This window comes from Dermacentor andersoni, chromosome 4 (genome assembly GCF_023375885.2).
Source record: "Dermacentor andersoni chromosome 4, qqDerAnde1_hic_scaffold, whole genome shotgun sequence".
In the NCBI taxonomy this organism is placed as follows: Eukaryota; Metazoa; Arthropoda; class Arachnida; order Ixodida; family Ixodidae; genus Dermacentor; species Dermacentor andersoni.
Genome location: NC_092817.1, coordinates 12,064,916 through 12,089,111, shown reverse-complemented (window position 1 = coordinate 12,089,111; position 24,196 = coordinate 12,064,916). Strand labels below are relative to the sequence as shown.

Sequence of the window (24,196 nt, the reverse complement as noted above, 5' to 3'; positions counted from 1 at the left end):
TATCAACACAAAATTCAAAAAATTTTTTTCCCTGTTGCCACAATAGGTAGCAAAGAAGTAATGGCATGAAATCTTGGGTTTCATGTGTGAGAAATGGTTACGCCTTTCTTTAAGCCTTCAATATTCAAAAGCACTCGTAGCACTGGATTTTCTGACAGTGGCTGTGATGCAAAGATGAGTGGCCAAGTGCACAGCATGTATGAATGAATAGATAAATTCATCATGAAAAGGATAGCATTCACTTCTGTGGTGGTGGGCGATCGTGGAGGATTATGGCAAATTTCATACTCATAGTGGGAAAATTAGACCAAATGGTCCAGTCCCATGCAAGGGTGGCACCTCATCAAAATCAAGGAAAAAAGTGTGGCCTTTGCACAGGTTTCTATGGCAATTTCCTAGCATGGTCCAATTTAGTGAAGCTAAAACCTTGGGCAGGGCATACATTCTCCATATGACAAAATTTATTTGCATAAAATTAAAAGTTATTCCTATTGTTCACTTAATTTTGTTGTTTGAAATGAACATTAAAAAGTAATTTGATCAACTATTTCTGCTTGCTCCCATTCAAAACACTAACAGTTAAGCTCACAACCATAAGAGGAAATAGACAATGAAGTCAAAGAAAGTATAGGGGAAGTTAGTCAATCAGTTACTCAATCAGTCATTTCTATGTGCCCAGGAACAACCCTAAGATCAGGATGCTGGTACATGCATACAAATAAAAAAATAAAGTGAGACCAATGCATAATACGAGAAAAAACAAAAAAGGAGAGTACATAAACAAAATGCAAGGCAAGTACAAAATAAAGAGGAGAAAGGCAGTTGAACATCATGTGAAACTATAAAGGAAGAACATAAATCTTGGAAAAGTACAATGACAGTGACGAACGAAAAACATCGATTATGAAAATAAGCGTTATAAAGACTTGGTATTCTGTGGATGGTAGAGGTTCGGTGATGACAGGCAGGAGCATGAAAAGGTTTTTGTTCCCTGGTGATCTCGCGCGAAATACGAAACATGAATCAGCTGAAGAGTTCGGGGCAGGTGAGAATACCGCAAAGGAGTTAGAAAAAAAAATGACGGGTCAGAGTGATTAAGCAGCAGATTACACACGGCAGCAAAGTAAGAGCAGTGGCAATAATCCAACAGTGCTAGAACAAGGTCTAGTGTCAGTGATGATATCTGCTTACAAACGTTTTCTAGACCCATTCTCTAATGTCACTGCTGGATCTAGAAATGCCATTCCAGGCAATCGACGCATATTCAAGTTGAAGAAGACAGGTTGTTGTGTACAACTTGTGGAAAGGTGTAGGAGAATCGAATTCCTTTGCTAGTCTGCAAACAGTGCCCAGAGAGTGCATATTTTGGCATACAGAAAATGAGGTGAGAGAAAGCATGAGGGAAGTCAATTGTTATGTTTATTAGGAATGTTTAGGAATGTACGAATAAGGTAAAGGAAAATAAAGTGGACAGAAAGAAAACTTGCCATAGGTGGGAGACGAACCCCTGCAGTGCGCATGTAGTGCCTTACTCTCTCATCCACTTTTCTGGGTATTTGTGCGCAAGCCCTAGGAATGTTATCCAGTGCCACTTCCCTGTTTTTTCATATGTTTGTGACCAACAACAAAAAAACAGGCCCTTCTTCAGATCCCCTTATTATTCTGGCTTTTAATGATTAAACTGAAATTTTATACATCACAGTAAACACTGCGACTATTATTTTCTCAGATAAAAGGAGGTAAAACAGGAAACCACAGAGAATGAGCACATTTTCAGCAGTAAGGAAGAAACTGTCTGTAGATCACATGACTTCTTGGAATGCAGAAGCATTTTAAAGCTTGAGAGAATTAAGTCTGGATTTTTAGAACTGTTTTCAGTGAAAGCAATAAATATGTCAAATGTGTCTTTGCAATGTGAATTTCTATATTTTGATAAGCGTTTGATGACAAGAGAAGCACAGTGCTATAAAAGGAGTGACTGTGAAAAATGCTTTAGGTCTCAATCTGTGGTCATGGTGAGAAGGCGTGGCTTTTTGTGAAAGCCAAAATGCAGCACGGTTTACCAATTAAAGCCATTAATAAAAGGAAAATCAGACATCCACCTGTTCGTAGCAATTGCTACTAAAGAAACCCATACGGGTTCCTCGAAAGAAAAGCCTCGCAGTTGAACAAAAATTCGTCCTGGTCCGGGACTCGAACCCGGCACCACCACCTTTCCAGGGCAGTCGCTCTGCCATCTGAGCTAACCAGGCGGCTAGCAGATGGCAGGACGAAGCCGAATTTGTCAACAAGTCGAAGCAAAGGCAAGCGTTTGATGTAATCGTCCTGCGGAAACCCGCAAGTTGGAGAGCAATTGTAGCCTTTGTAGCAATTGCTACGAATGGGTGTATGTCAGATTTTCCCTTTATTAATTACTTCTCTCCACCTTGCAGGTTTCCGCAGAACTATTACATCAAACTCTTGCTTTTGCTTCGAGTTGTTGACAAATTCGACTTCGCCCTGCCATCTGCGAGCTGCCTGGTTAGCTCGGATGGTAGAGCGGCTGCCCTGGAAAGGCGGTGGTCACGGGTTCGAGTCCCGGACTAGGACGAATTTTTCTTCAACTGCGAGGCTTTTCTTTTGAGGAACCCGTGTGAGTTTCCTTTGTAGCAATTGCTACAAACGGGGGGATGTATGATTTTACCTTTATTAATTACTTCTCCCAACCTTGTGGGTTTCCACAGACATTCAATTAAAGCCATTGCATAATAGCAAGAAAGCTTTTATTTTTTGCACATATAGGCACTTGAATAAAAATGAAATAAAATATATCTTTTAAAAGGTAAAAAATGACAAGATTGCATACTTCGCTTTGGTTTTTCTGTAAAACTGAAGCAACAAAACAATTGGTATTGTTGCTGCAAATATACCACTGTGTGACCAAAATCTGGATTAAGTTGCAGAAAAAAGCTGCCTCCTGTAAGCGACATAAGGCCAAGGTGCATGAATGCACCAGTACTGCAGCAAGAACTAGCCTGTCGGGCAATTCGGTGGACGTGACATGCACTTTGCGTTATGGTTCGCTTATTAGTCCAAGAGAACTTCGCTCTTAGGTCGGACAGTTTCGGCAACACCTGAAAAATAAAAGGGGAGTAGGGGTGGTCAAAACAGGTAAATAAGCTGAAAAAGTATTTCAAGGTGAATATGTTTGATCACGCTCAAAAGTGGCACAAATGTGATTATGATATCCACAAAATGAGAGAAATGCCCCGACATTCATCTACAAGAACAGTCCAGAAATTTTTTGACAGCATCTTTCACAGAAAAAAAAAAAAAAATACAATGAGAATGTGAATAAGGATCACATAAGCTCGAATTGAAATCTGCTCAGAGTAATTAATTTCGATGTGCCGATGTCATTCAGAAAAGTTGTGGAGCTGCATAAATTTTTCTAAATGATCGTGAATGCAAACTTTTCTTAATTTTCCAACTAAGGTGTTCCAGGAAATATTCCTTTAGTATCCAGTGGTTCTGAATCCAGAACAGACTACATCGTGGTCACATTATTATATGAAGTGATAATTTTCAAGCTTGCCAGAACTTTTTTAAATTGCCTGTGGCATATAGCATAATTCTTGTCCTTGAGCTGGGTTATTCGAAGAAACGGATACTACTAGCATGAAAAATCAACACACATTCAACTTGGTAACAAAAATTTACTAATTATATTGTGGCATATTTGCAATTTACAAATTGAAGTCAGAGTTTGCAAGACATATCCACTTGAAGTGAATCACCAGTTTTGAGATATTTCCTAAAATGTGGGACGAAATATATATAGGCGTTCCAGTTGCTTTTGTGCATAAAAAACTGTTTCGTTGAAAAAATTGACACAAACTTCTTTGGGAGTTGTCTAACTATGTGTAAGCATTGTGCTGCTTGCTCATCTCCACACAGCCTGGTGTCATTATCAATGTTATGAAACTTGATCCGACCAGTATAAACCCTTATCAGCTCTTATCAGTTGTCATCAATTTTATAGGACTCCATCTGAGCCTTGTCAACCCTATAGTATCAGACCCTATTCTTTGCACCCTTATCAACCCTTATCAGTGCGTACTAACCTTATCATTCTTTAGCACCTTATCCATCTGAGTAGAACCATTATCTACTGTGATGAGACCCATATAGTAACTTCTTGTCACTCCTTATCAACTCATTGACTGCTTATGTCTGTGTTGCACGACGTGAAGCACATGAACCCTCGGAGATGGGTGGCATTTCGGTCGGTGAAGGAACGTCCTAACGGAAGGCGCATTTCCGTAACCACCATAATGCATTGGGGATGTGGCGCATTTGCCATTAAATCTTTGCAAAGTTGGAATTTTCCTCATGTCTACAATGCTCCAAGACAGGTGGCCCTACAGGTGGTCCTAGAGATGGCTTTTATTCCACCATCACCAAAGCTTTCATAGAAACTGTTCTCCTTTGACAGTTGTTTTGTACTGCTGGTACAACACATTTATGTGGTTGATATATTCACCTTCTGCAAATGCGGGTGCTTAGCCCAGTGGGTAAAACACTTGGCTTCTAAGCATGGGGTCATAGGTTCGAAACTGGCCACCGCCAACGCTTCTCCTTTTGAATTTATGTTGTTTTGTACATATTCTTTATAGCGATTCGTCTCATGTGATGGATGGGCGGACAGGTTTCCTCGTCGGATAGGCACGGAAATGCTTAGGCATTTCAAAGTAAGTGAAACAGCAGTGCATTTTTCCAGTGTGTTTGATGGCGCAAATCTCCAAAAGGTATCATCCTTGAAATTCCAAGTTAATATGCCTCGCAAACTCACCGGCTACAATTTATAAATTGCAATATGTGCTGTAAAATAATTAAGAAGTTAATAAGATATTCTTTGTTAATTAGTTGAATATGTGTTTCAATTTCTCGTGCAAGTAATGCCCGTCTCTGAATAATCCCACTCAAGGACTAACTAGTTACCTGCAACAGGCGATATTTAAAAATTCCGGAATACTCAGAAATGATCACCCATAAAGAATGGGCAAACGTTTGCATTGCAGATCCTATCCTCTAAAACAGGGGTCTGCAAACCATGACCTGTGGGCCAGATCTGGCCCACAGCAGACGCCAGCCCTTCAGATCACAGCTGGCCCACAGGCGGGGCCGTTTTTTCCCGCAATGGCTCGGCTGTGCCTTCTCCACAGAACCTTGTGCTATTGCGTTTTTTGTCTGGCAGCCGGTTTCATTGCAGTTACCAGATCATGCCACCTTGCTAAAACAAAAATTCCAATTAATCAGGAGCCTCCTGTAACCAGTGTGTGAGGAGCACGCCATGCACCGATTGGTTGGTCCCAACCATCACATCCAAAGGGGTGCCGAAGCTTTCTTGACTTTGCCTAAGTGTGCTGGCATGTGGGCCTGGGATCTTGAAACATCATTGAAACCTCAAGCACAACAATTTCAAAGTCATGCTAGTACATTTAATAAATTTCAGCAACTCGTTTTTAGCAGATGACTCAGCGGAACCAGAGAGCTATTCGCTTGCTTTGACATTCATATTCAACGATTTCTACATAATTTCTTGGCGGTTGCGAGCAGATTTACTGTTGTTAAAAACGCCCAGATGTGCTGCAGGGGTTGTTTCTGATGGAAAATAGAAATAGTCCTCATTTCCTGTCGCCTACATGTTTCACATGTAAGCTGTCAGACCACGACTGTTAGCTTACTGATATCCTTGAAAAGAAAACTTGCTGTACAATGATGGCATTATATTGGCACTAACATATGGTGCAGAAATTTGGAGGTTAATAAAGAAACTTCAGAAGAAGTTAAGGCCCATGCAATGAACGACGTAAAAAAAAAATTGTTACGCGTAGCGTTAAGAGACAGCAAGACAGCAGCGTGAATTAGAGAGCAAAATTGGGTAGTCCATATTCTAGTCGAGAGGAAAGAATAGAGCTGGGCAAGCATTACAAAATGGGTGGCAAGGGAAAAGAAGCTCACTCAAGGACGGCAGGGAACTATGTGGTCTGATGAAATAAGGAAATTCTCAGTCGGTAGAATGGAGTCAGTTGGCGTAACACAAGTAAATTGAGATAACTGGCAGATTAATTGGTCCTGTAGTGGACAAGCTGGTGATGACATGTCCCACAGTAAAATAGATCACCAGCAAGCTGTATTTAGAATTTTCTACTAAATAAAAATTGATGGCTATATAGCGAACTGTAACAAAATTTGAGAATTGTAGTGTCACAATAAGTAACTAAAAGTCCTCCCTTTTAGGCTACTTCGTGGGTTTTCCATGTTAAGGAGCTCTGGAAGCGCCAGCAGCAGCCAGCGCGAGGTGAGCAGCGAACTGGCATCGAGTATCAACAAAAATATCGCCTGCGATATTTTTGGTAATCAGCTGCTTCTGCTTCAACATGCTACAATTTGCGGCCGCCACAATTTGTGCGATTCTGACAGTACAGTGTTCTATATTTTATGTGTTGTAGTCAGCGGCGACTATCATTCTTGGTTGTAAATTTAAAGCCTTCCTAACTATGTTAAATTTTCTTTCTGACCTCATGCATATTGCGCTTCATGCCTTGTTTCAGTGCTCTCACATGTCATTGCCATATGCGCCATTTCTGTCTATATCGTGAGGTTCCTATGTGCACTAGAAGGCCTTTAATTATGCTTGATATGTTCTGTGTTACAACAATACAATGTATTATTTAATTAGCACGTTCCGAAGTCATTCTTGTGGAACTGCCTGCCTCAGGTTCTTTTTTTTTTAGTACCACATAAAAGCTGTAATAAATGGCTTACTTTTAAGCCTTGACGATTTGTTCAGTTAACTATCAAGCAAATTATTAGCGACTCAATTGTAATTTTTAAACCAGATTAATCGGTTCAACCGCACAAGAAAATTAGCTTAGCGGGTCACCCAAAAATGCTTGTGCGCACATGAAGATATTGCTTGATGCAACTCGTCTTAAATAACAAGGTTGTCCAATACATCAATGATTATTGTTTGCAAAAAGCATACCCATAGCAAATATAGCAATTAAGGCTGCATAGCTGCAATCAAATAGAACCCCCCAAAAAAGTTGCGTTGCTTTTCAAACACGGTGTTGGAGAACATATTGAAGTCTCATTTTATGAAGTAAGCCTATACCGCAAGAGCAGGCTTGACAGGTGTTATGTAAAGTGTACTAACAATCTTGCAGCATACCTAATGGGTATTGTTTACAAAGATTCCTTTAGCTGCGGTTCCTCGTATGTAGTGCAGGCAGGTCTTTGTACCAATCACATTATGACTGAGCGTAAGTGTTTGTTGAACAGTGGGACACAATCACATTTCGTTGCACATGTCACGATTGTAAGCGAACTGCAAAATTCGCAGACAGTATAGTTTTGTCCACTAATAAGAGCGAAGGAACTTGCATTATGGTCGAGGCTTGGTACACCGTTAATAGCAGTAGCATTTGCTTAAGGCATCCCTCCATAAGCTTCTAGAACTAAAAGGAATTGTCCTGCCTAAACAGTTATCTTTCACAAGTACCCACACCTGCCCATGTTTGACAGGTTGGCAGTGCCAAGTGCAGATAAGTTTCATGTCTTTTTTTTTTTTTTCCACTTCTACGCGACCTTTAGTTGATAGTTCGCATCTGTGTGCTTCTTGTTATTCCTTCTTGGGTCCATGTTTGCATGCCTACCTTTCAGCAACTATACTCGAACTTACACGAGTCCTATTTTCTGACAACATTTAAAATGTACACATTGTCAAGGATAAAATGGTGCAATAATGGGACAAAGAGCAGGACGAAATAACAGAAATGGTATCTTTTCTGTGTGTGGGACTATTTTATTCTTGACAACGCTGCACCAACTGGCCTGCACTACTGAAACTTGAGCACCACGTGCAAATTCAACACGGATTTGTAGAAATACTGGACTTGCGGTAACACCCGCCATGTGGTGTAGTGGATCTGACGTTGCACTGCTAAGCCCGGCACAACTTGACAAAAGTGTCGCTAACACATTTATCGCCGTTTTCCTTTATGTGGTAGGCCTCCAAAAGCTCACGCGCTGTTTCATTTTTACTTTTTCCTAGAATTTTCATGTTCTTAAGCAGAGGCTCGCATTTACTGCATGCAAGGCAATGAGCGGGCAAGTTTGCACCTTCTTTATTCCAAATTGAATGGCCATGTCCCCCTGTGCGTTCATTCACGCAATGGCCTGTTTAACCCATGTAGATGCTTCCACACTTGAGCGGGATTTCATACACCACGCCGGTTGCACATTTTACATACGTTTCAGCATGTCTTATGCTGCATCCGCTGCCTTGAGCTCCTTGGCTACCGATTCTCGCGCGCGAGCTTGTGAGTTTCTGTGCAGCAGAAAAAACAACAGGGATGCCATGCCTCTTGGCCACTTTTTTTACATTGTGCGCAACTTTATGCATATATGGCACAACTATAGTCTTCTTTTTTGACAGTGACTCATTTGTGCTACCGCGATTTCCTTTTTTTTATCTTCCTAAGAAGATTCTCAGTAACAGCTGATATGACGTCACAGGGGAAGCCAGCTGAAAGCAACCTTTCCATTTGATTGTTGAAGCTTATGCGCATTGCGTGCAGGCATGACTTGGTAAGGGCAGATTACAGGCACGAACTTGCTATTGCTCTATTGACTATCTTCGAATGCACGGAATCATACAACAGAAGCTCTTTCTTTGCTTGTGGAGCATAGTGCCAGCAGACATTGTGTAAGCCAAACTTCAGGTTAATACCTAAAGAATGCAACAACCCACTAGAGCGAAGTTTGTGCGTAAAGGTACAAGCCCCGTCCATGCTGTCTGAAGACAGTTAAAATTATACTCACTGAAACAGTGTGGGTACAGGTTATTTGCTTGGATAAAACAATAAAAAATTGTCAACATATCTAAAACACTTATGTATCCCTAGATTAGTAAACTCATCATTCAGGAAGTGGTCAATAGCGGCTAAAAATATGTTACAAAGTACAGGGACAATGCAAGAACCAATACAAATTCCTTGTCATTGAATGTAAAAGCTGTCGTTAAAAGATATGAAGGTGGCTTTCAAATAAAATTTGAGCAACGACATGAAGAAATCTGCTGATACACAGCTGAGTTTTGAAAGCCTATTAACCCACTTCTTTCACTGCAATCTCACATGGCAACAAACAAACAATGTTGCGGCATTGAATAAAACAAATCCTCGACATTTACAGAAAAGGCATAGCTGATACGGTCATTGAAATTAAAGAAGGTTACAATGTCAGACGAGTTCTTTGTGTAAAAGGGGTCTTCAATGCCACAGAAACTCGCAGGCTCGTGCACGAGAATTGGTAGCCAAGGAGCTCGAGGCAGCGGATGCAGCATAATACATGCTGAAATGTATGCAAAATGTGCAACCGGTGTGGTGTATGAAATGCCGCTCAAGTGTAGAAGCATCTACGTGGGTCAAACGGGCTGTTGCATGAATGAACGCGCAGGGGAACATGCCCATTCAATTCAGAATAAAGAAGAAGCAAACTTGCCCGCTAATTACCTTGCGTGCAGTGGATGCGAGCCTCTGCTTAAGAAAATAAAAACTCTAGGAAAAATTAAAAATAAGACAGTGCGTGAGCTTTTGGAGGCCTACCACATAAAGGAAAACGGCGATAAATGTGTTAGCGACACTTCTGTCAAGTTGTACCAAAAGGAAAAGAATTTTCTGCACAGCTGTTGTTGATTACGAGTTGACTCGGGATTTTTTCACTCCCCCTCTCATTCTCATCCTTTCATTGGCTGTGATTCTGCATATATAAGGCATCTTCACACAAATAAAACCAGTTGATAGTTTGCGCTCCTTCCGTGTCTGCCACCTTTTCCTGTGGTTTTCTTTTTTTTTTGAATGCGCAACTTGGTTCTTCAAAGCAATGCACCAATTAGCCCAGCAAGAAGTTCTTCTAAGCTGCTGTAGGCTTAAAGCCCAACTGCATTGAAATTTTGGACTGCATAAAATGCAACTTTTTGGTAGTGTAGATACTATGCAACAGCCTTCATGCAATATTTTACATTTGAAGTACAAGTGGCTGCATCATCAAAACCTGATAGAAATAGACCTTCTTAATACCAAAACTAAAAGCCACTACTGCTGCTTACCAGAAAAGACGCAGAACCCAGAATTCTGAGAATCAGTGCAGTGACTAGTAGTGAACTCCAAGATTGGACGGCACATTGAACATTTCAGAGGTCAACGTCTGGGATACTATACACCATATCTGCTAACCGCGAGATGCCTGTGTCGTCTGCTAATGTGCTATTTGGAAGCTGTTAATAAAAATTTTGACAACTACCAGCTCAGCAGCTTCATCAATATTACTTCGATAGTATATAGTACAACTAATTTATGATCAGTTTTAGCCCAATTAAAATTTTCTTGCATTTGGCCTTTTAGCGGAACATTGCTGTCATTTTCTGCACTGAACTCTAAGCTAGTAGTGCTTCTGCATGGATGCTTGCTCATTCTCACAGCAGTGCTTTGTATCTGGCACCCTGCTGGACTCCATAGAGCTGGTTGACATGTGATAGACATGCCATTAACAACTGCCTCACAACCAGTCTTGCTTGATGCTGTTGTTGCTGCTGCTCTATAATGCTATATCCGTGTCAACAACAATTGGCACAAACACCATGGAGTGTTAATGCTATAGCCTCAGCTCCAGTGAGCACAGAACCGCCATGGTGCCACCATGTAGGAAACCTTTACCTGAAGCAGCCCTGCCCTCTCGGGTGGCCCCGTCACCTTTGTCCAGCTCATGCCTCTGTTCACTGTTAATTGGGGGAACATCTTCAGCTTCCTTCTTGTAGAGTTCATCAACAATCTCTGTGACCACGGGCAGCACTTGGTCCAGCATGGTCTCAGTCTGGTTCATGACCAGCAACATTTGCTCCTTCAGGGCCTTGACACTGCTTTGAACCTCCATCAGATGGTGCAGCAGTGTGTCTATCTGCAAGCAGCAGGCATAACTACTCCACTCACAGGCAAGATTTTGACATAAAAGCTATGTCTCTCCTTGATATAGTACTTTTTATCCCAAGGTGGCAGTTGAGCTCTTGCATGCAGCAATAGGCCAATGTAATGGCAATGCAGTCATTGTCTACAAGAGGGGATAAAGGCACAGCTAGTGTGCTGCAAGGTATGAACACTAACATGTATTTTTATGTGCCAGAACCACAAAATAATTATGAGACATGCCGTAGTGGGCGCCTCCGGATTAGTTTTGACCACCAGGGTTTTTTTTAACTTATACCCAGTGTACGGTGCATGAGAGTTTTTTTCATTCCACCACCATGGCTGGGATCGAAAGCATGACTTTGAGCTCAGCAGCACAATGCCATAGCCACCATGGCAAGCAGACACTGATGTTTTCACGGCAAACTGTAAGCAAACACCGAGGACGAAAATGCATGAATGCACTTCAGTTTAATTAAATTAACAATAACTGATAATACCAGTGATGGCAGTTGTTCAGGCAAAAATAGGTTACACCCTAGGACCTTAGGTCCTTGCTCCTCAATCAGAGAACTCGATTTGTAAGTGTCCTATTGATTTAGAATTCCTTTGCGATATGCAAAAAGATTTAGTCTTTCTAAAAACAACAAACTAGAACATACTGCTCCTTTATACATGCTCGCTTATGTTGCCATTATTTTCGTTAAATTTACAATAAACCAAAGAATAAAATAACCAACTTGCAATGATCTGCAATATGTTTGGCTTAAGAACAAGCAAGCATTGTGTTTGGCAGTGTACAGATATATATGTATATATTTTTTTTAGAGACGAGCATAGCGAAAGATGAAAGAGCAAATGCGGAGCGGGAGATGAAAGACGCAAGCCACGAACGGCGAAGACCAATGAGAGAGCGGCCCCTTCAGTGATGTGCATGAGGTAAACTGGTGCCATGCAGAGACCCGCCCAACCGATTGATGTGTACCTGTATCTGGTCTCGGCCAGACCACTCGTTTCGTACAATTGTCTGCTCGCGTCAGCTCTCGCTCATACTTGTTTGGCTTGCTTGGTTAGGTCTCGTTCATGCTTGTTTCTATTGTCATGGTTTGCAATTGTTTTGTAATCTGATCGTATGCGCCATGCGAACTGTGTAGTACTTTCTGGAAGCCACGCAGCACCAGCGATTACACTGGAACGTCCGACGAGTCATGTTTAAAAGCCGATGCGCTTGACCAGCAGATCAGATTTTCGACGATTGCCGACTCTGCTACATGTCACTCTCAAATTCTTTGCCTCAATATATCGCGAAATGAAAACACATATAGAGCTGTGCTCAAATTTCGCATTAGGGAGTATCGTAATTGTCGGTGAAATTTTTTTTTCCAGACTAAACTACAAAGTGAATGACATAGCCGCACTGACTTTCTTGGGCCTGCTAGTATATACATACTGCATTAAAGAAACTGAAAATTGCAGCAATAACAAGCCTGTAGTTCTAGGAATAGCAATCTTCAACAATATGGAAGGATTCTTACAGGATAAAAACATATAGCAAACTGCAACTGCAGAGAGATTATGGGGTTTTATGTGCCAAAACAATGAGGCACGCCATATTGTGGGACTCTGGATTAATTTTGACCACCTGTGGCTTTTTACCATGCACCTAAATTCAATTACATGGGGGTTTTTGCATTTCGTCCCCATAAAAATGTGGCCGCCGTGGCCAGGATTTGATCCCGCATCCTTGTGCTTAGCAGCGCAACAGCAAAGCCCCTAAACAACCACAGTTGTTTAAACTGCGATTGCAGGGGCAAGTTTTTGTGAGTGACTGACCAACAGAGACCTGCACAAACATACCTCTCTGCTGCATCTGGTAGCTATGGCAAATTGTCACGTTGAGAAAAACAAAGCAGTACGTATTTTTCAAGAACAAAAAATTTAACTTACTTTTGCACTGAGCACAGCCTTGGATGATGGTGCTTAAAAAATAAATAAGACAAAGTAAGACAATATCAAAGTACAATAACTAGTTAGCACAGAGTCGCACTGTATATAGCTCACAATAATCCAAAATTCCTCTGATTTAAACAAATCACAAAGTCCGCTATATTTTCTTTGCATTTTAAAGTTGCTTAATTCATACAAAACTTTCTTTTAGATAGAATTATTTCAAGCATTTTGGCTTTACAGAGTACAGCCAGATACAGCTTCTCAGAGGACATCCATAAGGCATGAAGGATCAGAATTCATCAATGTTTGATATTTAGGGTGCACACTGACCAACCCTACCCAAAACCACGGTCTGTCTACCCGTCTCTCTCTGTGCATGTATGTGTGTCCATTTGTATATCTTGTAGTTACATTCTGGGTCAAAGTTTAATAAACCATGGATAATCCAGGTTCCTAATGCATCACCCAAACAAAAAAGCTGATGGCCCTATTAACATCTTAGTGCCTCTTCCTTGAACATGTGAACTGCTAATGCTTTTGTTCTTGCTGCTCAGTGAGGAATGCACGTGTAACACTCAAGGCTAACACCAGTATTCTAGGATTTCTCCGCATTTGACACTCCACTTTGACCACTTTCTTGAGCCATTGTGCTTCAATAACATTTTGTGGTGGTTCCCGAGTGAAAGTTTTGTAATCGGACGCTTCTGGCATGCGCCAAATGCACTGGAGTGAAGGTGTATTCTTTGAGCAACTTGTCTTCACAGACACCATGAAGTCTTGTTCAGTTGGGGGGTGGGGTGGCATGGTGTTGTGCTGCGTTTGGTGGAGTCGAGGAAGGGCTTCGAATGGATGCCTATATTCAAATATAAAGGTAAACTACATAAAAAGAGAAACAAAAGAATGAAAGGAAAGGGGGTACAGGGGCAACTGTGCGCAAGCAAGAAAACAAAACAAGCATGTACAGATCCGTGGTGTCTGCACATACGCTTCTCCCTGCTGACAGCACCATTGGTGGGAGCTGCCGGTTGCAAGCTGGCCTTTGTCACAGCAGCACTGGATTTGGCCTGCGACAGGAGGAACAAACAGACCATATATCTAGCACAACAAGCAGGTAAAAAATAACACTGCGACATGTTAATAACTAATTATTAGTGATTAACTATAATTACCTCCGGCATCATCAATTTAAGATCTGTGTGGTGTGTGTCCCGCATCTCATTTTGAAGTTGGTCTTGGTTTTATATAGAACAGCACATCCAATCGTAATAAGGAAACAAAATCAGTTTCGGATTCATCATTATCAGCCTATTTTCTATGTCCACTGCAGGACGAAGGTCTCTCCCAGCAATCTCCAATTGTTCGTGCCTTGCATTAGCTGATTCCAACTTGCATCTGCAAATTTCCTAATCTCATCACCCCACCTAATTTCCCGACGTCCTCGACTGCGCTTCTCTTACCTTGCCACCCATTCTGTAACTCTAAAGGTTCACTGGTTATCTGCCCTACACATTAAATGGCCTGCCCAGCTCCATTTCTTTCTCTTAATGTCAACTAGAATATAGACTATCCCCATTTGCTCTCTGATCCACACCGCTCTCTTCCCCTCTCTTAACGTTATGCCTAACCTTTTTCATGCCATTGCTCTTTGCATGGTCCTTAACGTGGTGTTCTCAAGCTTCTTTGTTAACCTCCAATTTCCTGAAGCCCCATATATTGGCACTGGTAGAATGCAATGATTGTACACTCTTCAACGACAGTGGTAAGCTCCCAGTCAGGATTTCGTAATGCCTGCTGTATGCACTCCAACCCATTTTTATTCTTCTGTAAATGTCCTCATTATCACGGGCCCCTGTGAGTGACTGACCTAGATAAACATACTCCTGTACAGACTTTAGAGGCTGACTGGCGATCCTGAATTCTTGTTCCCTTGCCAGCTATTGAACATTGCCTTTGTCTTCTGCATCTTATATTCAATCCTATTCTTATACTTCCTTTGTTAGGATCGTCAAACATTTCTTGCAGTTCATTCCCAGTGTTGCTGAACAGTACAGTGTCATCTGCAAAACGAACGTTGTTGAGATATTCACTGTTGATACTAACTTCTGAGCCTTCTCAGTCAAATAGCTTGAAGACTTCTTCTAAGCATGCAGTGAATAGCATTGGAGAGACTGTCTTGCCTGATCTCTTTCTTGATAGATAATTTTCTACTTTTCTTGTGGAGAAGCAATGTAGGTGTGGAATCTCGTAGATATTTCACAAGATATTCACGTATGCCTCCTGCACTTCTCGATTACGCAAGCTCTACTGAATCAAATACCTTTTCATAATCTATGAAAGCTTCAGGTTCTGGGCTAACTAATCGTAAATGAGTAATATTACATAACTTGCATGTGTTAAGGATATTTCCAGTCAAACTCATCAAATCCAACAATTCAGTTGGTGCATTTGTCATGCACCAATGTTGACAAAATGCACATGCAACACATCACCTCCATTCCTCACTTGTTTCCTCTGCCCACTCCACTCAGTCAAGCAGCAGCAGCTGTATTGATCTTGGAAGAAATTTATAGCTTGCTCATTTTCATACTCTGTAATGGCGGACTGGCTTGTGCAGAGAAACTAGAAAACAGCAGCACAGAAATGAGGTGACAGTAAGAGGGATGGCGCAACCTGTTGTCCAGTACTTCTTGCTGTTGTCTCGTTTCTATGCTGTTGATTTCCAATTTCAAACTTAATCTTGAATAGAAATAGGCAGCAAACAGCCATCTTCACCAACACAGCAATGCAAAAAGCAGCACTGCAATAGCAGGAACGTGAAATCGCAACCATGGAGTTAGAATTTCAAAACAACATAGTGTGCAACATATTGTGCTATTACTACAAACAAAACCTGGTGCTAACACAGAAGTGGAATAGATATGTATAACAGTTAGCATTCTGGAAAACAATCATATCAGATATTTCTTGCATTCAAATCTAACAGGTGAAAGGACAAATTAATGGCACCAAATAACATATAAGCAAATTATTACAAAATAGACGTACTTAGTCACATTTCGGCAAAAAATATTCCCTTAGCAATTACAAATCAGGACATCAGCTATGTATTTTATGAATGAATCAGTTGATGAGGATGACGGCTTCTTCAGATAGAGAACTGCATTCGCTGATAGCTCTTGGAAAGAAGCTATACTTAAAACAGTCCATACGAACAGCAGGAGTACAAATAAACATTGAACAGCGGTGCCTAGATGTCTCACTGCAAAGAATTTCAAGATAGTCTGCATATTTCATATGAACATGATGATTAATAATAAGATAAAGATATTTCAGCCTTTTGTATTTAGTTCTAGCCTGTAATGTGGGTAGGTATGCAAGTTAACACAGTTCAGAAGGCAAGTCCTACTGGCGATACAGTTAAACCTCGATATAACGAACTTCAATGGAATGAAATTCTCGATATAACGAAGCATTTAACTTTCATAACCTCTTGTCTATAGAACAGCATGTATTTAGAACCTCAACATACAGAAGTGTCTTTGCATGCCATTTCAATATAACAAAATTTCACTGCCGCCGCAAAGGAATGCTGAGCCACTTCCAAAAGCTTGTACTTTTACCAAACATTAAAAGGAATATCATGAGAAGCCAACAAATAATGACACTAAGGAAAACATAGGGGAAATTACTTGCACTTATTAAGTGAATTAAAGAAATGGTAAATTAATGGCAATGAAAGTGGATAAAAAAACAACTTGCCACAGGTGGGGAATGATCCCACATCTTCACATTATGCGTGCGATTAAAAGGAGGTAATTTTAGAATAAAGTAGACTTTTTTTTTTTCTGCAGATACTGCAATGCTTATCATGAGGCCTATTTTCAGTCTGAACAGTTCTTATATCTCAGTTTCACTTGATTGCCCTGACCCAATTCTGCAGTGCATGAGAAAAAGTGCAGTACTATGGTTATGTGCTAAACCCAGACAAGCTGACCACACGACATTCATCCTATTGTCATCTTCCAATATGAGTGTCTTATTTTACGCTATTATGTCTTCCCTATATCTGGACCAGCTATACCAGCATTGAGTTCATTTAGACCAGCTGACAACAATAAGGATCCAAATATGGCAGCAGCAAACTAGACGTGCAAGGTATTAGGCATCATAAGAAAAGTTAAGTGTACCAACACATATTTTCAAAGCTGTATGAGCTCTACCGCCACATGCTTCTTGAATGTAAATAGTTGACATTTAGCAAGCATGAAGCTTTGGAGACACACATTAGCTATTTTAATTCGAAAGTAAAGTTGGTCTCGAAGTGCTGGACCTGGTGTCATTGACATTATCATGACACACAGCAAAAGTTGCTGATGCTGTCTTGCAATAAGGCTACGCAAGATGACGTTCATTAAAAAAAAAAAAAAGAATGAACAGACATGCTTCATGCATTCGTTCCGGTTGTGCTCGTTTGTGGCAACCACAGTTATTGCAGGAATAGAGCAAGCCAATGTGTCATAACTTATCTAACCCCTGGGTACCAAAACTGGTACATAAAAGCAGGTAGTATATTAAAAAAATCATTTAGGAAACTTTGACACTTGTCAGTATTTTTTCTGGGGCTTAAAGGATTTGTACCTTCATTTAATGCAGAGAACTGAGAAGTAAAATATAGTGCGTCAATACTCATTCAAGATGTAGAAAGCCAAAAGGGTCCTCACAGCAGGCACTTTTTGGGCTTTTGGCCTTGATGCTGTGCTGGCAGGGCTTGTAGCAGCTTGGCTGGCCGACTTCTGAGAGCTGCTGTACTCTTTAATCAGTTTCACAATGTCCCTGCACATGATTATCTGTGCAAGAAATGTGAATCAACAGGAGAATGTTCAGTGCACGACAGAGAGATCACACTGCCTTGGTAGCAGCAAATTCTAGGTGTCAACTGCATTACACTGCAAGTATGCTAGCATGCTCATGTCACAAAGTTAACATTTTTCTGAAATAACAGCCTTGGACACCTGCCCTACCACATGTCTAATGATGACAGGCATCACGTGATAGTGAGCCTGAAAGTTTTACACTACTTGCAGATTCCCACAATAATTGTCATGATTAAGCCATAACTTTTTTTAACATGTGGCTACGAAAAAGCCAGCTCTGCACCTCAGCAGTGTTAAAGCTTCAAAAAACAAGGTTTAGTCACATTGAATGGTGCAAATAGTGAGGGAATGCCAATGATGCTAACTTGGAGCACAAAGTAGAGAACAAAAAGTTGCAGAGGGCCATTCAAGGAGAAGCCTTCTGCATTTTACGCAAAGAAGTAATATGTATCATCATCATCATCATCAGCCTGGTTATGCCCACTGCAGGGCAAAGGCCTCTCCCATATTTCTCTAACTACCCCGGTCATGTACTAATTGTGGCCATGTTGTCCCTGCAAACTTCTTAATCTCATCCACCCACCTAACTTTCTGCTGCCCTCTGCTACGCTTTCCTTCCCTTGGAATCCATTCCGTAACTCTTAATGACCATCGGTTATCTTCCCTCCTCATTACGTGTCCTGCCCATGCCCATTTCTTTTTCTTGATTTCAACTAAGATATCATTAACTCGCGTTTGTTCCCTCACCCAATCTGCTCTTTTCTTGTCCCTTAACGTTATACCAATCATTCTTCTTTCCATAGCTCGTTGCGTCATCCTCAATTTAAGTAGAACCCTTCTCGTAAGCCTCCAGGTTTCTGCCCCGTACGTCAGTACTGGTAAGACACAGCTGTTATAAACTTTTCTCTTGAGGGATAATGGCAACCTGCTGTTCATGATCTGAGAATGCCTGCCAAACGCACCCCAGCCCATGCTTATTCTTCTGATTATTTCAGTCTCATGATCCGGATCCGCAGTCACTACCTGTCCTAAGTAGATGTATTCCCTTACCACTTCCAGTGTCTCACTACCTATTGTAAACTGCTGTTCCCTTCCGAGACTGTTAAACATTACTTTAGTTTTCAGCAAATTAATCTTTAGACCCACCCTTCGGCTTTGCCTCTCCAGGTCAGTGAGCATGCATTGCAGTTGGTCCCCTGAGTTACTAAGCAAGGCAATATCATCAGCGAATCGCAAGTTACTAAGGTATTCTCCATTAACTCTTATCCCCAATTCTTCCCAATCCAGGTCTCTGAATACCTCCTGTAAACACGCTGTGAATAGCATCGGAGAGATCGTATCTCCCTGCCTGACGCCTTTCTTTATTGGGATTTTGTTGCTTTCTTTATGGAGGACTACGGTGGCTGTGGAGCCGCTGTAGATATCTTTCAGTATTTTTACATACGGCTCGCCTACACCCTGATTACGCAATGCCTCCATGACTGCTGAGGTTTCGACTTAATCAAATGCTTTCTCGTAATCAATGAAAGCTATATATAAAGGTTGGTTATATTCCGCACATTTTTCTATCACCTGATTGATAGTGTGAATATGGTCTATTGTTGAGTAGCCTTTACGGAATCCTGCCTGGTCCTTTGGTTGACGGAAGTCTAAGGTGTTCCTGATTCTATTTGCAATTACCTTAGTAAATACTTTGTAGGCAACGGACAGTAAACTGATCGGTCTATAATTTTTCAAGTCTTTGGCGTCCCCTTTCTTATGGATTAGGATTATGTTAGCGTTTTTCCAAGATTCCGGTACGCTCGAAGTCATGAGGCATTGCGTATACAGGGTGGCCAGTTTCTCTAGAACAATCTGCCCACCACCCTGCAACAAATCTGCTGTTACCTGATCCTCCCCAGCTGCCTTCCCCCTTTGCATAGCTCCCAAGGCTTTCTTTACTTCTTCCGGTGTTACCTGTGGGATTTCGAATTCCTCTAGACTATTCTCTCTTCCATTATCGTCATGGGTGCCACTGGTACTGTATAAATCTCTATAGAACTCCTCAGCCACTTGAACTATCTCATCCATATTAGTAATGATATTGCCGGCTTTGTCTCTTAACGCATACATATGATTCTTGCCAATTCCTAGTTTCTTCTTCACAGCTTTTAGGCTTCCTCCGTTCCTGAGAGCATGTTCAATTCTATCCATATTATACTTCCTTATGTCAGCTGTCTTACGCTTGTTGATTAACTTCGAAAGTTCTGCCGGTTCTATTCTAGCTGTAGGGTTAGAGGCTTTCATACATTGGCGTTTCTTGATCAGATCTTTCGTCTCCTGCGATAGCTTACTGGTATCCTGTCTAACGGAGTTACCGCCAACTTCTATTGCACACTCCTTAATGATGCCCACAAGATTGTCGCTCATTGCTTCAACACTAAGGTCCTCTTCCTGAGTTAAAGCCGAATACCTGTTCTGGAGCTTGATCTGGAATTCCTCTATTTTCCCTCTTACTCATTGATCGACTTGTTATGTATCAGTTGCTTCCGTTCCCTCCTCAGGTCTAGGCTAATTCGAGTTCTTACCATCCTATGGTCATTGCAGCGCACCTTGCTGAGCACATCCACATCTTGTATGATGCCAGGGTTAGCGCAGAGTATGAGGTCTATTTCATTTCTAGTCTCGCCGTTCGGGCTCCTCCACGTCCACTTTCGGCTATCTCGCTTGCGGAAGAAGGTATTCATTATCCGCATATTATTCTGTTCCGCAAACTCTACTAATAACTCTCCCCTGCTATTCCTAGTGCCTATGCCATATTCCCCCCTTGTCTCCAGCCTGCTTCTTGCCTACCTTGGCATTGAAGTCGCCCATCAGTATAGTGTATTTTGTTTTGACTTTACCCAACGCCGATTCCACGTCTTCATAGAAGCTTTCGACTTCCTGGTCATCATGACTGGATGTAGGGGCATAGACCTGTACAACCTTCATTTTGTACCTCTTATTAAGTTTCACAACAAGACCTGCCACTCTCTCGTTAATGCTATAGAATTCCTGTATGCTACCAGCTATGTTGTTATTAATCAGGAATCCGACTCCTAGTTCTCGTCTCTCCGCTAAGCCCCAGTAGCACAGGACGTGCCCGCTTTTTAGCACTGTATATGCTTCTTTTGGCCTCCTAACTTCACTGAGCCCTATTATATACCATTTACTGCCCTCTAATTCTTCCAATAGCACTGCTAGACTCGCCTCACTAGATAACGTTCTAACGTTAAACGTTGCCAGGTTCATATTCCAATGGCGGCCTGTCCGGAGCCAGGGATTCTTAGCACCCTCTGCAGCGTCGCAGGTCTGACCGCCGCCGTGGTCAGTTGCTTCGCAGCTGCTGGGAACTGAGGGCCGGGGTTTGATTGTTGTGTTCATATAGGAGGTTGTGGCCAAGTACTGCACCAGGGTGGCCAATCCTGCTCTGGTGAGGGAGTGCGTTACCGGTTCTGGTCACCGGGATCAGGCCACACTCCAGGCCTGTTTATGCAATTTTACCAACACGCGGATTTTTTTTTTTATTCCGGTGGAAAATTGCGCGGCACCGGGATTCGAACCACGGACCTCTTGCACGCGAGGCGGGTGTTCTACCTCTACGCCACCGCTGCATGAATTAATAACTGGATCTACTAATAATAACTAGTAATAACTGGATCAATAATGATGAGTTTGACGACTGATCTTCAGACAGCAACCTTGCGGGACTTATGGTGAAGCTATCCAAATGTTCCAATACATGCACCTGCCATAACATGACATTAGTTTTTGGCCACAAAGGCAGGAGGAACCCTCTAGCAGCAATTTCAGTAAGGAAAAGCTGAGGGGCTAACCTTCTTCTCGGCAAAGCCAGATGAGAAAAACTGCGAACTACTCAGTGGAGGCTTCCACTGGAAGAGCTCCCGCAGCACTAGGTACATGGTTTCAAGGAACTTCGTCCTGTTGTGCTTGTATGGGGGCAGTTTCAGGTCTCTCCGTAAAATTTCATTGGCCAAGCGTGTGTTATACCACTGGAACAGGTAGTCGTAAATTGGCAGGTAGACCTCTGGGTCACCAGCCATCATCCTGCAGCATGAAATAAAAAGAACATGCTGGAAACACCCTGCCATAACTAGCTTGCAGCTGGAGAAAACTTCAGTGGTGACGCCACTAGTGTAATGAAATGCCACGCAACCAATTGAGCTCTACAAGCTCATGTACACACCACTGCAGCTTGCAAATAAAAAAAGAAAAAGGTGAAGCATAAGAAATGTGGTAATGTGAATATGGTATCCAACAGCCTCCATCACAAAAGGGCGGAAGCATTGTAGCAAAAGGGGGACACTTCCCCTGGGCCCAATTTCTGGCACAGGCTTGTACTGTAGTTGGGCAGACCAGTGAAATGCTAGGTGTTCCCTTACACGTTCAGCCCGTCTAGCAAACAGCACAAGGTGGACTCCTCTGTAGAAGGCGTTTCTCAAAAGCATTTCCTAAGGTTAGCTACAACCAGGAGCCTGTTACCTGACATTTCTCTGCACATGTGTTAATGTGATAAAAGCATTCATGGGCAAGGGAGCATGCAGACAACCTGTGTAGACCAGCTTGTAAATTAGGATGAGTGCATGAAACATGGGCTAACATTAATATCTGCTGGTAAAACAAAAAGAAAGATTTAGTTGCTCAGGTATTTCCCAATAGATGGTTACCGACGTTCAGTTCCGATAGCAAAACTCTAGTGAATGTTGCGTAAGAGTGCCAGGTGTACAAGATTCTTCCAGCTAAATGGCTTGTTAGTTAGCACTTAGATCTTGTACAGAGGTGACCTTTTGCACTGTATGCAGCTTATCACCACATTTCGGTTCACCACTTTCCCTTTTTGTTCAGAAGAAATCACAAGTACATATTGCCTGTGGCAATGCCCGACAATAAATGTCAATCTCTCAGTAATACAGGGGTGCCATCTGCCACCAGTGAGAAGAAACAATGAACACTGTGCTTCATACTCATGATTTATTCTGGCCGGAGCAGGGCAAGTAATACATTACAAAATGGTATTAAAATGTATGACCTATGTGCTAAATTTGGGTAAGGACAAAGCAGCGGTTTAGCCATTACTTAAGCAACATTTTATGCATAAAGCTACCTTATCAATAGCGTCATCTTTGTCATACGAAAAAAAAAAGGACAACTTTGTCCAACACTGGCACTACATTGCAAACACTGCACAGAATTAAAGCCCCAGGAAACCATCTTATATTGCACGGCATTTTACCCACAAAATAGTGCCAATCAGCACATATCTGCAGTGCATAATTCAAAAATATATTCAAACAAGGCAGGATTTCTTTAGCATGTTAAAAGAATATTAAAAAAGGATTTAGGGTCTTACGTGCCAAAATCACTATCTGATCATGAAGCGCGTCGTAGCGGACGAGCCCGGATTAATTTTGACCACCCGGTGTTTTTTAATGTGCACCTAAATCAAAGTACAGGAGCGTTTTTCGGGATTGAATCCACGACCTTGATCGACGATGGTTAAAGAACCCCAGGTGGTCAACATTAAGCCGGGCCTCTCCAATGCGACATCCCTCATAACTATTTGTGTAGTTTCAGGGCGTAAAACACCACAATTAAATTAGAGTTAATAAATGTCGCAAAAAAAATTAATAAAATAGGATGCCTGTAAAAACAAAAAAGAAATGATGGAATGCAATACGCACGTAAAATGTGAAAAGATACCAATAGTAACAGTAAACAGACAACGATAACATATCAGCAGCACGGAGAGGTGAACGGAATGCGTGTGCATACCAGCATGACACAATGAGGCCAACGACATGCTCTATTTGCAGTGGCATCTCTTTCGCATCGCAAAGTGATCATCGTCAATAAAAGCAAGAAAAAAAGAAAGTCAGCACATAGAGCAGCGGCATAACTGCGCGGAAATTAAACCTGGAAGCAATCACGAGAATGCAACATCCGAATACGTTAAGAACGCATCACAAGCACGTTCGAAATCGGCGAGCCTGCTTGTAATCTGAAACCAGGGTTGTTGGGAGGTTAATAGCTTCAGGCCTTCTCACCCTTCGAGGTTTAAAAGAGCCGACGGTGTTTTGACGCTGCGGATCTCTGCGCTGAGCATCTTGAGGTTGTTTCTTATATCTCCTGTGGCCATTTTCGAATCTGCGTCGGCGAAAATAAACAGGTACGACTGCCACGAACCAGTGGGCGACCCGACGCAGAGAGGCCGCCGCTGCCCCATAGAATAAAAAGCTGCCCTTTAAAATCCCCGCACCAGCACAGTATCTGCTCCGCACCAAACAAATAAATTACCAAAAAACAAGTTTGTTAAAATATTAACGA

General features: G+C 41.8%; 1 protein-coding gene across 2 annotated transcripts; it reads right to left on the bottom strand.

The window, feature by feature from the left end:
* Positions 1-2,745: 2,745 nt before the first annotated feature.
* Positions 2,746-24,143, bottom strand: LOC126535764 (uncharacterized). Of its 2 annotated transcripts, none has more exons than XM_050182554.3 (7): positions 23,917-24,143; positions 21,688-21,919; positions 17,681-17,806; positions 13,945-14,023; positions 12,957-12,988; positions 10,764-11,004; positions 2,746-3,113 (listed from the first exon to the last, which is right to left on the bottom strand). In XM_050182554.3, exons 1-7 carry the CDS (start codon positions 24,093-24,095, stop codon positions 3,067-3,069), a joined length of 936 nt encoding a protein of 311 aa, XP_050038511.1. In that variant the 5' UTR covers positions 24,096-24,143; the 3' UTR covers positions 2,746-3,066. The 2 variants fall into 2 exon arrangements, with proteins under 2 accessions (XP_050038511.1, XP_050038512.1); XM_050182555.3 differs by lacking the exon at positions 23,917-24,143 and adding an exon at positions 23,645-23,872.
* Between the last annotated feature and the right edge of the window lie 53 nt (positions 24,144-24,196).